Genomic DNA, 22238 nt, shown 5'->3' with positions numbered 1-22238 from the left:
TCACTGTGTACATACATTACATTACTTATCCTGTACTGATCCTGAGTTACATCCTGTATTATACTCCAGAGCTGCACTCACTATTCTGCTGGTGGAGTCACTGTGTACATACATTACATTACTTATCCTGTACTGATCCTGAGTTACATCCTGTATTATACTCCAGAGCTGCACTCACTATTCTGCTGGTGGAGTCACTGTGTACATACATTACATTACTTATCCTGTACTGATCCTGAGTTACATCCTGTATTATACTCCAGAGCTGCACTCACTATTCTGCTGGTGGAGTCACTGTGTACATACATTACATTACTGATCCTGAGTTATATCCTGTATTATACTCCAGAGCTGCACTCACTATTCTGCTGGTGGAGTCACTGTGTACATACATTACTTATCCTGTACTGATCCTGAGTTACATCCTGTATTATACTCCAGAGCTGCACTCACTATTCTGCTGGTGGAGTCACTGTGTACATACATTACTTATCCTGTACTGATCCTGAGTTACATCCTGTATTATACTCCAGAGCTGCACTCACTATTCTGCTGGTGGAGTCACTGTGTACATACATTACATTACTGATCCTGAGTTACATCCTGTATTATACTCCAGAGCTGCACTCACTATTCTGCTGGTGGAGTCACTGTGTACATACATTACATTACTTATCCTGTACTGATCCTGAGTTACATCCTGTATTATACTCCAGAGCTGCACTCACTATTCTGCTGGTGGAGTCACTGTGTATATACATTACATTACTTATCCTGTACTGATCCTGAGTTATATCCTCTATTATACTCCAGAGCTGCACTCACTATTCTGCTGGTGGAGTCACTGTGTACATACATTACATTACTTATCCTGTACTGATCCTGAGTTACATCCTGTATTATACTGCAGAGCTGCACTCACTATTCTGCTGGTGGAGTCACTGTGTACATACATTACTGAGCCTGAGTGACATCCTGTGTTATACTCACTTACTATTGTGCTGGTTCAGAGCTGAAATCTAACGTCCTGTTTTGCTTGTTTCGTGTCCGTACAGTTTGCTCTGTTGATTTGCATTGTGGGAAGTGTACTTTTTACTTCAGCCACTGTACAATCATGTGGTGTAAGATAAACTAGATGCTTCCTGCAATGTAGGAGCTCAGCTAAGCTGTCTATCCACAATCTTGCTGACTGTTTCCAATAACAACCAGCAGAATTGTGACTTCAGCTCTGGAGTATAATACAGGCTGTAACTCAAGATAAGACCTGTACTATATTTTTAACGTGACCCTGGGATTTACCGGTGATCTTTTCTCGTTGACAGAAAGTTGCTCCCCCATATATGCACCGTGTTTCTGCCCCCGCTGTACGGTATCCTGACACATTGTCCTAGTGATGTCACGTGGTCCTGACATTGGGCGGTCTGTACTCCGCAATGAGCAGGGACAGAATTTAAACATTTCAAGAAACTTCTGACATGTGACAGACACAGATCCATCAGACGTTGTGATTAGTGGGGTCCAGAGACCACCCACCAATGGCAGAAGGGCTTCAGTGAGTGTCCTGATCCTATCAATTATACGCGGAGCCCCACAGATTGCATCGAGGTCCCTTGTCCTGTATGACTGTAGCGCCCCCGTGTGGTCACTGTGATGAAGGTTGATCAGTTATAACTTCTGTCTCCCTCTCAGGTGAATACGTCAGTGATGAGGGACAGGTCATCATCGACGAGCAGGAGTTCACCTTCATCTGCAGACTCAAGGACTTGAAGAAGCAGTACCGTGCGGATTACGACACGCTGCAAAACCTGAAGGCTGAAGTGCAGTACTGCCAGAAACTGGTGGATCAGTGCCGGCAGCGGCTGCTTACAGGTGGGCTGCTTACATATAGCCAGGGGTCCTTAATGTAGAGAGAAGTGACTCCTGAAAGAAGGAGTGGTGCGTAGAAGCTCCATCACACGGCTGCCTCCCACCAATGATTGCAGTAACATCTGCTGCCTATAAAGAACGGGGGCGCTATTTCCATATAGTGTAGGACACCTTAAAAGGGAAGCTAGCAGTTTCCTGAAATTCTTGTTATTCACTCGTTCCTTGTAGTCCATGTACTGACTTCCTGCAGAGTTTGTACTGCTTAACAAGCAGAGCTGCAGTGTAAAGCATTGGGGAGGGCCAGAACAGCAGTCTGAGCCTGTGATAAAAGTCTGACCCAGCATATCCAGAAACACACAAAACCTGGTAAATATAAAAGTAGAAGATGTGTAGAGGTCGTACAGGTCACTTACGTTCAGATAATCCACGTAATCACCGCAACTGAAGAGACCGAGAATCTCCAGATCCAGAAAATATCCGAGTCACCGGATCGTCAAATGTCAATTCTTGTACTCCCCATGAAACAACAATTCCGGAGCATCTTTTCTCAGAAATCCATGTTGTGCCGTCCCTCTGTTATTCCTCCTAGAAATCTATGAATAAATTGAGAGCTGGGTGTTAGGGGTATGTCCCTACACAGGTGGACTTTGTCCAATCAGTGCTCACAGCCTGATTGTAGGGACACGCCCCTTTGACAAGAAAACAACACCCGGTTGTCAATTTATTCATAAATTTCCAAGAGGAATAACAGAGGAATGGTTCAACGCAGAATACTAAGAAAATATGCTGAAGAATTGTAATATTATGGGGAATACAAGTAACTACTAAAATAAACCTGTCCGGAGAGGTGACCGGTCCTCGTGAAGAAAAGTCGCTGTATCCCTCCCTCTGGGGTTACCGGAGGCTTTACTGGGGTGGGGAGATGAGTGACCGGCTAGGATTGTTCTTCCTGCTCTCACTTGCGGCTTCCCCTCCCACCTCCTCCCCTACACAGACACAGCACCAGCAAGTAAAACTTTTTATCCTGTCTCCAACTTCAAACGAGTGCTGCACCCCGAATATTACGCACCTCGTATCATTGGGACCCTGAGATCCTGGACTTGAAGAGCTCAGTCCTTATATTCTCGTCGCGGCGGGCGATTTATTATTACGTACGTCCTTGGCGGTGACCGTAATAGCGTAACGGTGCTGTAGTTGGGAGCTCTGAATGTCCCTGTGATTAGTAACCTGTTATAATGTCTCCCACAGAGTTCGAGGTCTGGTATAACGAGTCGTTTGTTATCCCGGAGGACGTGCAGAGTGCTGTGAAAGTTGTCGGGCCCCTGAGACCCTTGATGATCCCTGTGAATAAGCTGCTGTCACTGGTGAGTCCTTTCTACCCTGTGATGTCATTTAATGAGCTGTGATGTAATCACGCCCGGCAGCCCCACAGTGTGGCCTTCTCTGCTGGGAGGACAAAGCCTGTCCAGCTGTGAGCGGAGTCCTGTCTGACAGCCTGGCCGCTAGCTTTCATGTGGGGTTGCCAGGCAGTGACTCCTTAGCAACCAGTCTGTGTCCGAGCAAGGACAATTTTAATAAACTGAGGAAAGAAAAGACAAACGAGACGTGGCAGAACTTAAGCCCGGCATTTCTGTATCTCCCACTCTTGATTTAGACATATTTTGTAAAGCTGCGTTTAGGTGGAGCACCCCTTTAAATCTGCGATTACTAAAAATCATGGGGCACCAGTGACTGAACAAGAGCACAATGATAAGATTAAGAAATCTGGGGGGGGGGCGACGACAATATTCTTATCACAGCATTAACCTCATTGCATTCGTGGCTGTGTACACAAACCTAGGAGAACCCACCAGCAGCGCAGAGTATTTCAGCAGCTGAGCAGAGGAGCTGGGGTTCAATCCTTGTCATCTTGTCACATTTTACAGGGTGAAGACGACCAGGAGAAATACGATAAACTTCAGCAAGAGCTTTTAATGGAGGTCCCGGGGTCTCTCCCGTTCAACAATGCGAGAATCAAATCCGATCGTAAGGTCAGTGACGCGACAATTATATAACGACCCGGAACGTGGAGCGACTCTTATAACATGACCATTGTTTTCCCCGGCAGCACAATTACACCCGAGGCCTGGCTCACCTTCCCCCAACCAAGAAGAAAGCGGGAGTAATAACCAGCAGCGTGAAAAACAAGCCCCCCTCCATGCTGACGGCTGTGTAAAAACGGCAAACTCCTCCCATACTGGGCCACGACACCCGCTCTACCACCAGAGGGCGCTGCGCTGACCACAGTCTCAGTATTACAATAAAGTGTTGAAAGTTTTTATCGTTCAGGAATATTTTATATTTTTCCCACGGTTTCTCTATATTACAGATGACGGGAAGCCGTCGGGAGGGATCTCAGATCTTGGTAAAAATCAATATCCACAAAATCCTGTATACATGAGACTCCAGAGCTAAAACTAGGAGAGGAGGATGAACTTCCTCCATCTGCTACGTCACCCATGCACCAGTGACGGAACCCAGGCACATGTGGTGTTAGGCAGCCCAGGGGATGTGCTCAGCTCCAGCTATTCTCTCTGCACATTGCTTTACAAATTACAGGTGGGCCGTGCCATTCAGTTAGGGGCAGAAAAGAAGGTGGGACTTCAGCCTGATTGGCATTGCTACAGATGAGGAGGAGGGACTTCAGCATGATTGGCAGTGCTACAGACATGAGGAGGCGGGACTTTAGCATGATTGGCAGTGCTACAGACATGAGGAGGTGGGACTTCAGCATGATTGGCAGTGCTACAGACATGAGGAGGCGGGACTTCAGCATGATTGGCAGGGCTAGATATGAGGAGGCGGGGCTTCAGCATGATTGGCAGGGCTAGATATGAGGAGGCGGGGCTTCAGCATGATTGGCAGTGCTACAGACATGAGGAGGCGGGGCTTCAGCATGATTGGCAGGGCTAGATATGAGGAGGCGGGGCTTCAGCATGATTGGCAGTGCTACAGACATGAGGAGGGATTTGGCTAAGAAAGAATCTAGTACAGGAAGTGAGACCCGCGTTTTTTGCCGCTCACCCCTTTAATTCTGGAAACCCATATAATAATAATCTTTATATAGCGCCAACATATTCCGCAGCACTTTACAATTCAGTATAAACGATTCCCTGAGGTCCCTACTGTCGCTCCATGCGGCTGTTCAGACGGTCACATGACATCCACAACCTATAGGAAGGAATGGGAGTCCTAAGTGGAAACAAACTCTGCCGCACAATCACGGCGTAGATTTCCATGCAGAATGTTTCCGCAGCGTTTTCTGCATGTGTTGCAGGATGTGAAATTTCACACCGAAATCTGAAACACGGATACGCAGAAAATCCGCCACACAAGCCGCAACAGTAATTACGCTGCAGAATTTGTGGCATATTTTTATTTCACACGTGACTGCCCTAATATTCTAGAGCTGCATTAACAATTCTGCAGGCTTCAGGGCTGAAATCTCCCAGCATTCCCTGCTTCTTCACACGACTTACTCTGGTGATTTGCATTCTGGGAAGTGTCGTCTTTACACCGGACTCTGTACAGTAATTGAAGTAGAAAAAAAATAAACTTCCCCCCCCTGCATTACAGGAATCTGACCGCCAGCTTGCTGACTGTCTCCATATGACGACACATTAACCCCAAGAAAGCCGTGACTGTTTTATCGGATGATTCATCGGGAGAAATACTAATAATGTCATCACAAAAATATTTTATTACATTTTGTTTGTTAATCTATAAAATATTAATAAATACGTTCAAGATTCAGAGCGGAGAAGATTACGTGGGCGACAGCGCTGACCCAGCGGCCTCCGATCTCTGAATTCTCTTGTGAACCGGGAAACGGCAAGAAAATAATTAATTCTCGCATAATATAAAACTTTAAAGAGAGCGCTTCCCCTTTAAATGTGCGGATAACATCAATAAGTCTGTGAGTCGTCGTCCTGCAGTCACTTGATCTATTTGTCCATCGTCCGGCCTCCCGCGCACGACCGGAGTGTTTTACTGCCCGCAAATACGGATCCGAAGTCATCCGCATATCTGACACGCTGTCCGCAAATACGGTCCGTAGTGCAGCTGTAATCACGGAGACGCAAAAAAAACCATTGAAGAGGTCACATGATCGCTCAGGCGCCATTTTATTGGGGAATCCCCTGCCGTCGCACAGCAACGCTTCCACAATTACGGGCGGATACGGACGCGCAGGAATAGGACGGGTTCTATATTTTGCGGATCATTCCCACGGCCCGGACACATCCGTGAATATGCGAAAAGATGTCCGTGGCCGAAAAACATGGATGGGTCTGCACATTATCCGTAATTACGGATAAAAACTACGGTCGTGTACTGGGGCCTTAATTATATCTGTTTCTAGGAAAGCTGGGTTATTACCTACCCAGCTGGAGAGTGATCAGCGCGCCCGATATCTGATACCAGGCGGCCGGTGGCGACATTACCACCAAAAATAATTACTGCAGCTGCCCAATCACAGTCCTCGCCCTCCCAGCGCCAGTCAGAGGAACAAAAGATGAAAGTGCCGCTGCCTGGAGGTCAGTAACAGCAGGAATAATTAACCCCTTCACCACCAGGGATGCTGACATTAACCCCTTCCACACACTAGACCACCAGGGATGCGGACATTAACCCCTTCACCACCCTAGACCACCAGGGATGCGGACATTAACCCCTTCACCACCCTAGACCACCAGGGATGCTGACATTAACCCCTTCCACACACTAGACCACCAGGGATGCTGACATTAACCCCTTCCCCACACTAGACCACCAGGGATGCGGACATTAACCCCTTCCCCACACTAGACCACCAGGGATGCGGACATTAACCCCTTCACCACACTAGACCACCAGGGATGCGGACATTAGCCCCCTTGCTACCAGGGATGCTGATATTAACCCCTACTATACCCTAGACTACCAGGATGTTGAGAGTAACCCTTTCACCACACTAAACCACCAAGTATGCCAAGATTAACCCCTTCAAAACCCTAGACTATCAGGCATGCTCAGATTAACCCCTTGACTACCAGGAATGCTTAGTTTACCCCTTCATAACCCTAGACTACCAGGGATGCTGAGGTTAAGGGTATGTTCACACGCAGTGTTTTCAGCCGTTTTTCGGGCTGTAAACGTCCCGAAAAACGGCTGAAAAATCGGAAGCAGAACGCCTCCAAACATCTGCCCATTGATTTCAATGAAAAAAACGGTGTTCTGTTCTGACGGAGCGTTTTGAAAAACGGCCGCGAAAAAGAAGTGCAGGTCACTTCTTCAGCCGTTTTTGGAGCCGCTTTTCATAGACGCTCTAGAAAAACAGCTCCAAAAACGGACGTTAAAAACGCGACTTTGATTAAAAAACGTCTGAAAATCGGGAGCCGTTTTCCCTTGATGCTCCGTATTTTCAGCCGTTTTTTATTCTGTGCGTGCACTTCCCCCAACTCCTTTCTTTCCTGGGCCACCCGGGATGCGGTCATTAACCCATTCACTGCCCTAGACCACCAAGGAGTTTGGCATTGACCCCTTGTCTATTCTAGACCACCAGGGACGTAGATGTTAAACCTATCGCTATCCTAGACCCTGGGGGTATTAAATTATAAAAAGTCATGATGTGGAACCCCTAAAATCACACCCCATTTTTATCCAGCTGGAAACGACTAGTGGAAGAGGTGCAAACCCAACCCTGCCCCCAGGCTAATCACTCAGCTTTTCTAGAGCCCTGAAAGGAAAATCTGCCTATTTATGCAGCAATGGAGAAGACAATCCCTCACTGCAACCAATCACTATCTTCATGTGAACTGCAGTGATACCTATATGTTGTCATCCAGCTTTTCTGGGGTCCTGCATGGGACATCTTACTATATATTCTATTTGTTAACATTCAGAAGTGGAGTAACATTCTCTGTGGGAGCTGCAGTTGTGGCCGTAATGTTTGTCACCCAGCTTTCCCAGATACAGATAGAGCTAAGAAATAAAACAGAATTTTAAGGATGATTCAAGGACTTCTATACAAGTGATTAGTGATTTCTCTAACTACAGGGGGGACCTTCTGCGCTCCGCTGACTACCTGCGTCAGGTGTGTGATGAGGTTACATAGCGTCTCACTAATAATCTGCTGCATTATCAAGGGTTCACCGCGGCTCCCGAGACCCCCAGACCCCGGTATTCATCCACCACCGAGTCCAGAGTATTAAAGGACATCTGGAAATGGTCGTCCTCGCAGCCGTATCTCCGGTACCAGTGCAGATAAGCTCCGGCGTCATACATTGTCCGAGCTTTACACACGACGCTGCTCATCAGGTCAGCGGCACTGGAGTGATTGGCGCACACTGTCAGGGAATGGCTGTTACACGAGGGGTCCAGGATATTCTGGGGGTCTGCAGAAAAAATAAAATATGTGAGGTGAAAAAAAACACGAGCACACAATACAAATAATACAATTATCACTGTAATATAAATATATACAATGACTCCACCAGCAGAATAGTGAGTGCAGCTCTGGAGTATAATACAGGATGTAACTCAGGATCAGTGCAGGATAAGTAATGTAATGTATGTACACAGTGACTCCACCAGCAGAATAGTGAGTGCAGCTCTGGAGTATAATACAGGATGTAACTCAGGATCAGTACAGGATAAGTAATGTAATGTATGTACACAGTGACTCCACCAGCAGAATAGTGAGTGCAGCTCTGGAGTATTATACAGGATGTAACTCAGGATCAGTACAGGATAAGTAATGTAATGTATGTATACAGTGACTCCACCAGCAGAATAGTGAGTGCAGCTCTGGAGTATAATACAGGATGTAACTCAGGATCAGTACAGGATAAGTAATGTAATGTATGTACACAGTGACTCCACCAGCAGAATAGGGAGTGCAGCTCTGGAGTATAATACAGGATGTAACTCAGGATCAGTACAGGATAAGTAATGTATGTACACAGTGACTCCACCAGCAGAATAGAGAGTGCAGCTCTGGAGTATTATACAGGATGTAACTCAGGATCAGTACAGGATAAGTAATGTAATGTATGTACACAGTGACTCCACCAGCAGAATAGTGAGTGCAGCTCTGGAGTGTAATACAAGATGTAACTGAGGATCAGTACAGGATAAGTAATGTAATGTATGTACACAGTGACTCCACCAGCAGAATAGTGAGTGCAGCTCTGGAGTATAATACAGGATATAACTCAGGATCAGTACAGGATAAGTAATGTAATGTATGTACACAGTGACTCCACCAGCAGAATAGTGAGTACAGCTCTGGAGTATAATACAGGATATAACTCAGGATCAGTACAGGATAAGTAATGTAATGTATGTACACAGTGACTCCACCAGCAGAATAGTGAGTGCAGCTCTGGAGTAGAATACAGGATGTAACTCCGGATCAGTACAGGATAAGTAATGTAATATATGTACACAGTGACTCCACCAGCAGAATAGTGAGTGCAGCTCTGAAGTATAATACAGGATGTAACTCAGGATCAGTACAGGATAAGTAATGTAATGTATGTACACAGTGACTCCACCAGCAGAATAGTGAGTGCAGCTCTGGAGTATAATACAGGATATAACTCAGGATCAGTACAGGATAAGTAATGTAATGTATGTACACGATGACTCCACCAGCAGAATAGTGGGTGCAGCTCTGGAGTATAATACAGGATGTAACTCAGGATCAGTACAGGATAAGTAATGTAATGTATGTACACAGTGACTCCACCAGCAGAATAGTGAGTGCAGCTCTGGAGTATAATACAGGATGTAACTCAGGATCAGTACGGGATAAGTAATGTAATGTATGTACACAGTGACTCCACCAGCAGAATAGTGAGTTCCGCTCTGGAGTATAATACAGGATGTAACTCAGGATCAGTGCAGGATAAGTAATGTAATGTATGTACACAGTGACTCCACCAGCAGAATAGTGAGTGCAGCTCTGGAGTATAATAGAGGATATAACTCAGGATCAGTACAGGATAAGTAATGTAATGTATATACACAGTGACTCCACCAGCAGAATAGTGAGTGCAGCTCTGGAGTATAATACAGGATGTAACTCAGGATCAGTACAGGAAAAGTAATGTAATGTATGTACACAGTGACTCCACCAGAAGAATAGTGAGTGCAGCTCTGGAGTCTAATACAGGATGTAACTCAGGATCAGTACAGGATAAGTAATGTAATGTATGTACACCGTGACTCCACCAGTAGAATAGTGAGTGCAGCTCTGGGGTATAATACAGGATGTAACTCAGGATCAGTACAGGATAAGTAATGTAATGTATGTACACAGTGACTCCACCAGCAGAATAGTGAGTGCAGCTCTGGAGTATAATACAGGATATAACTCAGGATCAGTACAGGATAAGTAATGTAATGTATGTACACAGTGACTCCACCAGCAGAATAGTGAGTGCAGCTCTGGAGTATAATACAGGATGTAACTCAGGATCAGTACAGGATAAGTAATGTAATGTCTGTACACAGTGACTCCACCAGCAGAATAGTGAGTGCAGCTCTGGAGTATAATACAGGATGTAACTCAGGATCAGTACAGGATAAGTAATGTAATGTATGTACACAGTGACTCCACCAGCAGAATAGTGAGTGCAGCTCTGGAGTATAATACAGGATGTAACTCAGGATCAGTACAGGATAAGTAATGTAATGTATATACACAGTGACTCCACCAGCAGAATAGTGAGTGCAGCTCTGGAGTATAATACAGGATGTTACTCAGGATCAGTACAGGATAAGTAATGTAATGTCTGTACACAGTGACTCCACCAGCAGAATAGTGAGTGCAGCTCTGGAGTATAATACAGGATGTTACTCAGGATCAGTACAGGATAAGTAATGTAATGTATGTACACAGTGACTCCACCAGCAGAATAGTGAGTGCAGCTCTGGAGTATAATACAGGATGTTACTCAGGATCAGTACAGTAAAATGCTGCTGTGGACATTGGGGATAAGGTCGATGATTCACAGGTTGTCTAGTTAATTTATAGGAACATTAAACCTACAGGCCATATTTTATGCTTTTGCTGGGCAGGTGAATGCATTACATTTCTGGCTTGGAGAGAATAGCTGTAGAACGGTAAATACAATCTACTGCTCCCTGTTAGCAGCCATTTCAGGCTGGGGAGATGATGACAGGTGACGCTGCTGACTTTTTATAAAATCCAGACTTCAGGCTTAGGGGCCCTTTAAGGTAATAATAAGACAGACTGCATTGTGCTTACTGAGCCCCCACCGCCGTTTGGTCAGGAACGCTCGGCGTGGGGGGTGCAGGGCTTGTAATGTTGAGTGTGCGCCAATGTTATTGACAACGAATTGCGCCTCTAACATTATCCTAATGTGGCGGCCACAGGAAGTAACAATCCACAACAATGAGAAGCGTCACAACGTATATCAAGTATTAGCATTTAACCCCTTGTATATGGTAACAATGAAGGTCGCAGGGGTCAGCAGTGTCATATAGTGAGGGCAGCCAGCGCACACTGACCTGTCCAGCAGTGGATGGGGGAGGGGTTCCACGACACACAGCGATACGCTTGTCTCAGCTTCATCAGCACAGAGTCCCGGGAAAGCAGGAAAGAAAAGTCCTGAGAGGTGCGAGCCACGGCGAGTACAGATAGACTGTGATGCTGGGCGCGGGACGGAAGGTTAAGGAGAATGAGAGATAATGTTATAAGGAGCGGAAGGTGCAGACACCGTGGAATGCTGCCGGACGACAGAAAAAAACAGATGCTGCAAAACCTGCCATTCAGGAATCTGGGAAAGCTGGGTGACAACCGCTGTAGGAGGTCATTACCCAACTGTCCTCGAGACAACAGCAGTGGACGACTTCTTAACTCTGCTGGTTTCCTTTAAGCGCTCAAGCTGCTTGACCTCTGCTGGTTAAATGTCTGTACTCTGCAGTGTGGCATTGTGGGAGATGTTGTGTTTAAACAGGACATCCCACAATCCAGAGCTGCAAGATGCGCTGCATTACGAAATCCCAGCTGAGCTCTTAGGAGGCATTTCTAATTTCAGATCTGATGGATTGCATGTCATAAATGGCAAAATTGTGACTGCAGCTCTGGATGTAACTGGAGTACAAGACATCTCACAATCAGTACAAGATGAGTCATGAAAAGTATTTGTAAACGTATTCACCATATGTGTTCTATGTAGATATAAAGTGTAAAATTGTGCTGGGCTTTAAGAAGCATGCCGTGTTATACTCCAGTTACATCCAGAGCTGCATTAATTGCTTCTTTGTGTTCCACTTCATCAAAATTTGGATTATTTTAACTATCTTTTCATAATAAATATGTTATGAAAACGGTTCAGTAAAATAATCGCAAAACGTGTGCAGTTTTGAAGAAAGAAAATTAATAAATAAACCCGTAATATCATAGCACCAGGAAAGGATACCAGACGGCCGAGTGCGTCAGATCGGGGGACGGTCTGCACCACAGAGCTGGTTACTTTGTCCCAGGAGGCCGTTTCCCTGTGATACAATAAAACAGTGAGAAACATCGAACTAACTCACAGCCCCCGTCCTTCTGGCAGCAACCTGAGGCCGAGCCGATCACCAGGGGTCCGGCTGTTGAAGACCCCGGACATGAACAGGTTCTCTACTCTGCCAGAATTTATAAGCCAGGAGAGCGGCCAGTGCAGTCGTTGGACGCTTCTCCTGCAAAGCTGCACTCTAAGTGACCTCAATAAGTCCTGCAGGAAAAGGTGAAGACCACAATGGCCGCCCCTTACCTTCTGCAGACCTGAGACGTGTGGAGGAACTTCATGGTGGACATTGGACATAGACAGCGGATCAGCTCCCAAGGCTCAAGACCAACACTTACTGAACTGATTCAGAAAAAAAAAAAAGACCATAAATTATATAGTGAAACAACCAACCAAACCCCATAGGAGACCAAGCATCATAAGGAACATGGACCCTTCAGAAGACTGCACCTTCTTGTCTTCAGCGAATATACAGGAAAGAGAAGCCCAGCCAGACAGGAAGCAATGTGCGAGTTCATAGAGGTGAGGGAGACAGATGGCTGAAGCCCAGATGCAGTTAATGTCTTCTTCTCCACTAAGGAGGCTGCTCTCTTCATCACCTCATCATTCTGGAAGACAAGGACCCCATCACAGAACCTGAAAAAATAAACCGTATATTGTGGCAATGAATAGGACCCCATTGCGGTACCTAAAAGAGTGAATAATTGCTCTGACCCACTAATATTACCTAAATAAGCAAATAAATGACTACAGATGTGAGAATGAACCCTAATACATGATTGCAGCTCTGCAGATTACCACATTACAGTATCTAAAGGAGTGAATCTGGACTGAGGCACAGACTAGGACCCCATCGCAGTACCTGTTAAACATCCTTTACTTCGTTTTCACTAGCGTTAAGACATTACCTTTGCATCCATGCCAGGCAGAGCAGCGAGTTATAATGTTGGAGAGGAGAGTCACCCGTCTCATGTGGAGCTACTGTCACAGATAATATATACCCGGCGGGATACGCATCTCTAATCTCTTCACATAACCGAGAGCCCATACCTGAAGAGCAGAGCACATAATCGATAGAATAGATATACTAGGGAACTGTACGTAGTCAAACAGGATTTTCTGTGGAATTCTTGTTTTTTAACCACAGAAAATTGTCACGGTCAGGTCTTGGAAAAGGAATGCGGACCCTCTGTCACTATTGGATTTGGCCAGGGATAAAGCGTCATCGTACTCCAAGGCATTTTGCAATCTACACCTCACACGCCTTTGCGGTGGGTATGAATGTTGTGCGGGGGAACCCCCAGGTCATGGCCCTGGAATAGTCTCCAAAAGCAACCACTCGCAGCTTGTAGATGAGGTTTCCGAAACGAGATGACAAAGTCGATAAAGAGAAGCGTGGTCGTGTAAATCAGAGGTCAGGCCTAGGAGAGTTCATGCAACACGATAAGACAGATACGAGTTTTTGTATCGCTAATTATCGTCACCCAAAATTGCGATCATATTAATTGGTCAAACTACAGTATGTCAATGACACTGGTCAAGTAAGCAGAATCCCAATGACCGTAGTATCAAACCTACCGGAGCCGGTGCCTCCACACAAGCTGTGCAGGATCACTGTGCCGCTATAACAGTCTCTACGTTCCACCTCTTTCCGGAAAGCCTCCATAGTCCTGTCCAGCAGACTCTCCTCTCCACTGGTCGATATCCCCTGGTATCCTATTAACAAAATGGACAGTGACAAAGCGTATAAGATCATAGACACCACATGAAGACGATATATACACATATAGGTGTCCCGAGTTTTCCTGTATGTAAACAGTGACTCCACCAGCAGAATAGTGAGTGCAGCTCTGGAGTATAATACAGGATGTAACTCAGGATCAGTACAGGATAAGTAATGTATGTACACAGTGACTCCACCAGCAGAATAGTGAGTGCAGCTCTGGAGTATAATACAGGGGGTAACTCAGGATCAGTACAGGATAAGTAATGTATGTACACAGGGACTCCACCAGCAGAATAGTGAGTGCAGCTCTGGAGTATAATACAGGATGTATCTCAGGATCAGTACATGATAAGTAATGTAATATATGTACACAGTGACTCCACCAGCAGAATAGTGAGTGCAGCTCTGGAGTATAATACATGATGTAACTCAGGATCAGTGCAGGATAAGTAATGTAATGTATGTACACAGTGACTCCACCAGCAGAATAGTGAGTGCAGCTCTGGGGTATAATACAGGGTGTAACTCAGGATCAGTACAGGATAAGTAATGTAATGTATGTACACAGTGACACCACCAGCAGAATAGTGAGTGCAGCTCTGGAGTATAATACAGGATATAACTCAGGATCAGTACAGGATAAGTAATGTAATGTATGTACACCGTGTCTCCACCAGCAGAATAGTGAGTGCAGCTCTGGGGTATAATACAGGATATAACTCAGGATCAGTACAGGATAAGTAATGTAATGTATGTACACAGTGACTCCACCAGCAGAATAGTGAGTGCAGCTCTGGAGTATAATACAGGGGGTAACTCAGGATCAGTACAGGATAAGTAATGTATTGTATGTACTCAGGGACTCCACCAGCAGAATAGTGAGTGCAGCTCTGGAGTATAATACAGGATGTATCTCAGGATCAGTACAGGATAAGTAATGTAATATATGTACACAGTGACTCCACCAGCAGAATAGTGAGTGCAGCTCTGGAGTATAATACATGATGTAACTCAGGATCAGTGCAGGATAAGTAATGTAATGTATGTACACAGTGACTCCACCAGCAGAATAGTGAGTGCAGCTCTGGAGTATAATACAGGATGTAACTCAGGATCAGTATGTACACAGTGACTTCACCAGCAGAATAGTGAGTGCAGCTCTGGAGTATAATACAGGATGTAACCCAGGATCAGTACAGGATAAGTAATATAATGTATGTATACAGTGACTCCACCAGCAGAATAGTGAGTACAGCTCTGGAGTATAATACAGGATGTAATTCGGGATCAGTACAGGATAAGTAATGTAATGTATGTACACAGTGACTCCACCAGCAGAATAGTGAGTGCAGCTCTGGAGTATAATACAGGATGTAACTCAGGATCAGTACAGGATAAGTAATGTAATGTATGTATACAGTGACTCCACCAGCAGAATAGTGAGTGCAGCTCTGGAGTATAATACAGGATGTAACTCAGGATCAGTACAGGATAAGTAATGTAATGTATGTACACAGAGACTCCACCAGTAGAATAGTGAGTGCAGCTCTGGAGTATAATACAGGATGTAACTCAGGATCAGTACAGGATAAGTAATGTATGTACACAGTGACTCCACCAGCAGAATAGTGAGTGCAGCTCTGGAGTATAATACAGGATATAACTCCGGATCAGTACAGGATAAGTAATGTAATGTATGTACACAGTGACTCAACCAGCAGAATAGTGAGTGCAGCTCTGGAATATAATACAGGATATAACTCAGCATCAGTACATGATAAGTAATGTGATGTATGTACACAGTGACTCCACCAGCAGAATAGTGAGTGCAGCTCTGGAGTATAATACAGGATGTAACTCAGGATCAGTACAGGATAAGTAATGTAATGTATGTACACAGTGACTTCACCAGCAGAATAGTGAGTGCAGCTCTGGAGTATAATACAGGATGTAACTCAGGATCAGTACAGGATAAGTAATGTAATGTATGTACACAGTGACTCCACCAGCAGAATAGTGAGTGCAGCTCTGGAGTATAATACAGGATATAACTCAGGATCAGTACAGGATAAGTAATGTAATATATGTACACAGTGACTCCACCAGCAGAATAGTGAATGCAGCTCTGGAGTATAATACAGGATGTAACTCAGGATCAGTACAGGATAAGTAATGTAATGTATGTGCACAGTGACTCCACCAGCAGAATAGTGAGTGCAGCTCTGGAGTATAATACAGGATGTAACTCAGGATCAGTACAGGATAAGTAATGTAATGTATGTACATAGTGACTCCACTAGCAGAATAGTGAGTGCAGCTCTGGAGTATAATACAGGATGTAACTCAGGATCAGAACAGGATAAGTAATGTAATGTATGTATACAGTGACTCCACCAGCAGAATAGTGAGTGCAGCTCTGGAGTATAATACAGGATGTAACTCAGGATCAGTACAGGATAAGTAATGTAATGTATGTACACAGTGACTCCACTAGCAGAATAGTGAGTGCAGCTCTGGAGTATAATACAGGATATAACTCAGGATCAGTACAGGATAAGTAATGTAATGTATGTACACAGTGACTCCACTAGCAGAATAGTGAGTTCAGCTCTGGAGTATAATACAGGATGTAACTCAGGATCAGTACAGGATAAAGTAATGTAATGTATGTACACAGTCGCTCCACCAGCAGAATAGTGAGTGCAGCTCTGGAGTATAATACAGGATGTAACTCAGGATCAGTACAGGATAAAGTAATGTAATGTATGTACACAGTCGCTCCACCAGCAGAATAGTGAGTGCAGCTCTGGAGTATAATACAGGATGTAACTCAGGATCAGTACAGGATAACTAATGTAATGTATGTGCACAGTGACTCCACCAGCAGAATAGTGAGTGCAGCTCTGGAGTATAATACAGGATGTAACTCAGGATCAGTACAGGATAAGTAATGTAATGTATGTACATAGTGACTCCACTAGCAGAATAGTGAGTGCAGCTCTGGAGTATAATACAGGATGTAACTCAGGATCAGTACAGGATAAGTAATGTAATGTATGTATACAGTGACTCCACCAGCAGAATAGTGAGTGCAGCTCTGGAGTATAATACAGGATGTAACTCAGGATCAGTACAGGATAAGTAATGTAATGTATGTACACAGTGACTCCACCAGCAGAATAGTGAGTGCAGCTCTGGAGTATAATACAGGATATAACTCCGGATCAGTACAGGATAAGTAATGTAATGTATGTACACAGTGACTCCACCAGCAGAATAGTGAGTGCAGCTCTGGAGTATAATACAGGTTGTAACTCAGGATCAGTACAGGTTAAGTAATGTAATGTATATACACAGTGACTCCACCAGCAGAATAGTGAGTGCAGCTCTGGAGTATAATACAGGATGTAACTAAGGTTTAGTACAGGATAAGTAATGTAATGTATGTACACAGTGACTCCACTAGCAGAATAGTGAGTGCAGCTCTGGAGTATAATACAGGATGTAACTCAGGATCAGTACAGGATAAGTAATGTAATGTATGTACACAGTGACTCCACTAGCAGAATAGTGAGTGCAGCTCTGGAGTATAATACAGGATGTAACTCAGGATCAGTACAGGATAAGTAATGTAATGTATGTACACAGTGACTCCACCAGCAGAATAGTGAGTGCAGCTCTGGAGTATAATACAGGATATAACTCAGGATCAGTACAGGAGAAGTAATGTAATGTATGTACACAGTGACTCCACCAGCAGAATAGTGAGTGCAGCTCTGGAGTATAATACAGGATGTAACTCAGGATCAGTACGGGATAAGTAATGTAATGTATGTACACAGTGACTCCACCAGCAGAATAGTGAGTGCAGCTCTGGAGTATAATACAGGATGTAACTCAGGATCAGTACAGGATAAGTAATGTAATGTATGTACACAGTGACTCCACCAGCAGAATAGTGAGTGCAGCTCTGGAGTATAATACAGGATATAACTCAGGATCAGTACAGGATAAGTAATGTATGTACACAGTGACTCCACCAGCAGAATAGTGAGTGCAGCTCTGGAGTATAATACAGGATGTAACTCAGGATCAGTACAGGATAAGTAATGTAATGTATGTACACAGTGACTCCACTAGCAGAATAGTGAGTGTAGCTCTGGAGTATAATACAGGATGTAACTCAGGATCAGTACAGGATAAGTAATGTAATGTATGTACACAGTGACTCCACCAGCAGAATAGTGAGTGCAGCTCTGGAGTATAATACAGGATATAACTCAGGATCAGTACAGGAGAAGTAATGTAATGTATGTACACAGTGACTCCACCAGCAGAATAGTGAGTGCAGCTCTGGAGTATAATACAGGATGTAACTCAGGATCAGTACGGGATAAGTAATGCAATGTATGTACACAGTGACTCCACCAGCAGAATAGTGAGTGCAGCTCTGGAGTATAATACAGGATGTAACTCAGGATCAGTACAGGATAAGTAATGTAATGTATGTACACAGTGACTCCACCAGCAGAATAGTGAGTGCAGCTCTGGAGTATAATACAGGATATAACTCAGGATCAGTACAGGATAAGTAATGTATGTACACAGTGACTCCACCAGCAGAATAGTGAGTGCAGCTCTGGAGTATAATACAGGATGTAACTCAGGATCAGTACAGGATAAGTAATGTAATGTATGTACACAGTGACTCCACCAGCAGAATAGTGAGTGCAGCTCTGGAGTATAATACAGGATATAACTCAGGATCAGTACAGGATAAGTAATGTAATGTATGTATACAGTGACTCCACCAGCAGAATAGTGAGTGCAGCTCTGGAGTATAATACAGGATGTAACTCAGGATCAGTACAGGATAAGTAATGTAATGTATGTACACAGTGACTCCACCAGCAGAATAGTGAGTGCAGCTCTGGAGTATAATACAGGATATAACTCCGGATCAGTACAGGATAAGTAATGTAATGTATGTACACAGTGACTCCACCAGCAGAATAGTGAGTGCAGCTCTGGAGTATAATACAGGATATAACTCAGGATCAGTACAGGATAAGTAATGTATGTACACAGTGACTCCACCAGCAGAATAGTGAGTGCAGCTCTGGAGTATAATACAGGATGTAACTCAGGATCAGTACAGGATAAGTAATGTAATGTATGTACACAGTGACTCCACCAGCAGAATAGTGAGTGCAGCTCTGGAGTATATTACAGGATGTAACTCAGGATCAGTACAGGATAAGTAATGTAATGTATGTGTACAGTGACTCTGCTGTTTATGGAGGTGTATTCTATATGTGACCTGTACAATGATGTCAGTGGTGGAGATATAATCTAACAATGGATCTAAACCACCACATATAGCTGAGAGCAGTAAAGATAATGGCTGTATATAGGTACACAGCGCCCCTGCAGTCTTCTTACCATACGCCCAGTTGTTTCCTCTTCCTCTCTGTCCCACAATGATGTTGGCGTCCCTGAAATATCTGAATGAAAACACATAAAGAATAGAAACACTTTATTCCTCCCCAGCGGGAAATTATTGTTTTCACAGCATCACATAAAAGAACTTAAAAACACAAAAATATAAGAAATCAGAGTCAATAAATGACCAGGTAATAAAGTCGCCCTCCTCATCAATAAGTGACCGACGTCTCATCACTACCGATACTACAAAGTCGCCCGACTCATCATGAACAGATTCCACGTCTTATTGTGAAGGTTTACGGCGGGTGGCAGAGATAACGCCTATAGCGCTCCGACACGCATCGTAACGGAACAAATCCGTGTCTGACGTCTTTACCGCTTCACATAATGGATGGGAGTCATTCCTAAGTATCGCCTGGATCGCGTCGGTAACTCCACTACATCAATAACAGCGACACATCTACACCCCACAACCTGCTCCGCTTTCCTTATTAGTTTCTCCAACTTATTTGCGTCTAACTTCTTAATATTATTTCCCCTGCAAATAGCCCTAATAAAAAATCACGCCGGCAACCACCGCCCTATAGAACATCGCCAGCGTCATATCACAGACCGCAGCAAATCAGGACAAACAGAAAGCTGCTGCAACTCGCTGCCGCTAGAACGGCGCCATCTTGGAATCCTGGGCTGGGGTAAGCAGCGGAGGTCGATCCTCCGTCGCGGGATGCTTCGGATCCGGCTCTACATCAGTCACCGGCCGGAGATTCAGTAAAGTAGCCGGGGTCACATGAAGAGATGCTCCGACTCTTACCTCCATATACAGCGCAGTGTAGTCACCGATATATAGTGCTACTTGGGGGGGTTTATATGTAAATACTGGACAAATGCCCCCCGGGACTCCGGCCTTGCTGCAGCATGGAAACATTATTATCTGATCAGCGGTTATAGCGCCAGTCATGGGGGTATATCCTCTGTAAACGGGTTTGTCCGCCTGAAATCCCTTTATTCATACACCCCATTACCGTCATATGGAGGGGATATCGTGGTTCCCCCATTCTGCACCCCTCTCTGTTAGCCAGACTGACAATGAACATCAGATTTCAGGGGTTCCCAGCAGTGAGACGTGATAAAGCGCATCATTTGGGGGACTTAATGGAGGTCATAATGGGGGGTCCCACGCTAGGGGCCTCTATGAGTTGCAGGAAAGACCGGCTCCCTCGCTGGAGGATTCGGGGTGATCGTTACATAGTCACCCCCTGACTTCAGTGGTGCCGTATAATAGATTTTCTGTAACGCACCCGCAGCTGCTCAATGGCGGTCGCATCAGACAGACCCCAACGATTAGATAGAGAAAATCATGGTGGACAGTGACGTACCCGCTCTTCACCTGCTGACGTAGTTTTCGGATCACTTTAGGTTCGGTGTCTACACAGATGGCGTTAATGAGTCCGTCGCGGGAGAAATACGGATACCTGCGAGAGAATGGAATACAGCGCAGTTCATAGCGAGGCTCATATTGCACAGATGTTGACGCTAAGCCGCCCCTGTTCAGCATCTGAAGCCCCCTCCCCCATAAAACAGTTGATATTATTGGGGGCAGCGACCACTTACACCTTGAACCCCTTAAATGAGACCCAGCAAAAGAAACAAAACCCCTTAAAATGTGGAAGCCACACACATGGTGACGCCCGTTGGCAGGTCTTACCGGTCATCTGCCGTGACGTTGCTGCCAAAGATTTGCCACCATTCCTGTCCAATTTGGTTGCCGCATTGTCCAACCTGGAGCCACATCAGCGACATTTTCTGCTGGAAACATCAGGAGAAATTGAGGCGATTGTTGAAGAAATTAAATGTCACAATAGTCGAATGTGCGCCGGAATATCAAACACTCCGGATTATCGGACCCGAATTCCAGGGTATTTTGCCGTTCTGGAGACGAGCGATGAACGATCAGATTCCTGGATTATTATATGTTTGCGTAAAGGAAAATCTGTACATTACATATCATTTATCAGCCAGTGTTGATCTTTAAACGCCATATTGTTCAGACCTAGGACTTTTTCCACCGTGTGGTCCTAAAAAATGCAGGTGTCAAATCTGGGACCCGCACCTATTTCTAGACTAGAGCGCCCCCTGACCCGCCTGGTGAGGCGACCGCCACATCCAGATGGGAAACGAACGGAAAAGTGACGGCACATGCGCGCGGCGCTCCACGTTCTGTTCTATGGGAGTTACGGAAACAGACGAGCAAGCGCAATTCTCTGCCTGGATGTGGCGGCCACCACGCCAGACGGTGCGGGGATGGGAGCACCGCTCTCCGCATAGTTTTGGGTCTCGGAGCCGGGACCCGCATCGATCAAACATTTATGGAACATTCCGTGGTTATGCCATAAATGTCTGAGTAGGGAATACCCCTTTAATAGGGTTTCGCCTACACGGATTGTGTCCACGTCTGTCTGGGTGGAGGGACGTGGCTAAACAGTCATGAATCGTGCGCGGTTAACTGCGAATATCCATTTTGGAAGTAAAAAAAACGCCATCAAGGACCTGGCATAAATAACTCCATAATCAGAAGGTGACCTGCGCCATTTTGATAAAATTTTGGGCAAACAATTTACAATACCTTTGTTGGGACAATGTAT

The 22238-nt window shown here is 45.0% G+C and overlaps 2 protein-coding genes across 2 annotated transcripts in view; one reads left to right on the top strand and one right to left on the bottom strand.

Annotated features, from left to right (window-relative positions):
* KIF9 (kinesin family member 9) overlaps positions 1-4184 on the top strand; it is a 39299-nt gene extending 35115 nt beyond the window's left edge. The window contains exons 18-21 of the mRNA XM_075827912.1: positions 1690-1869; positions 3115-3230; positions 3792-3896; positions 3974-4184. Of these exons, the coding sequence (XP_075684027.1) occupies positions 1690-1869; positions 3115-3230; positions 3792-3896; positions 3974-4081 (509 nt within the window). The 3' untranslated portion in view covers positions 4082-4184. The remainder of the gene's footprint in view (positions 1-1689; positions 1870-3114; positions 3231-3791; positions 3897-3973) is intronic.
* Positions 4185-5587: 1403 nt separating this feature from the next.
* Positions 5588-22238, bottom strand: part of LOC142652264 (tubulin delta chain-like) — an 18321-nt gene continuing 1670 nt past the window's right edge. Inside the window, 10 exon segments of the mRNA XM_075827911.1 lie at positions 5588-8279; positions 11422-11563; positions 12336-12411; positions 12672-12767; positions 12876-13061; positions 13334-13475; positions 14004-14141; positions 19594-19655; positions 20973-21068; positions 21302-21402. Of these exon segments, the coding sequence (XP_075684026.1) occupies positions 8026-8279; positions 11422-11563; positions 12336-12411; positions 12672-12767; positions 12876-13061; positions 13334-13475; positions 14004-14141; positions 19594-19655; positions 20973-21068; positions 21302-21402 (1293 nt within the window). The 3' untranslated portion in view covers positions 5588-8025.

Source organism: Rhinoderma darwinii, chromosome 5, assembly GCF_050947455.1.
Source record: "Rhinoderma darwinii isolate aRhiDar2 chromosome 5, aRhiDar2.hap1, whole genome shotgun sequence".
Classification (NCBI taxonomy): Eukaryota; Metazoa; Chordata; class Amphibia; order Anura; family Rhinodermatidae; genus Rhinoderma; species Rhinoderma darwinii.
The sequence above is the reverse complement of the archived record's forward strand: the minus strand, read 5'-3'. Positions and strand labels throughout refer to the sequence as shown.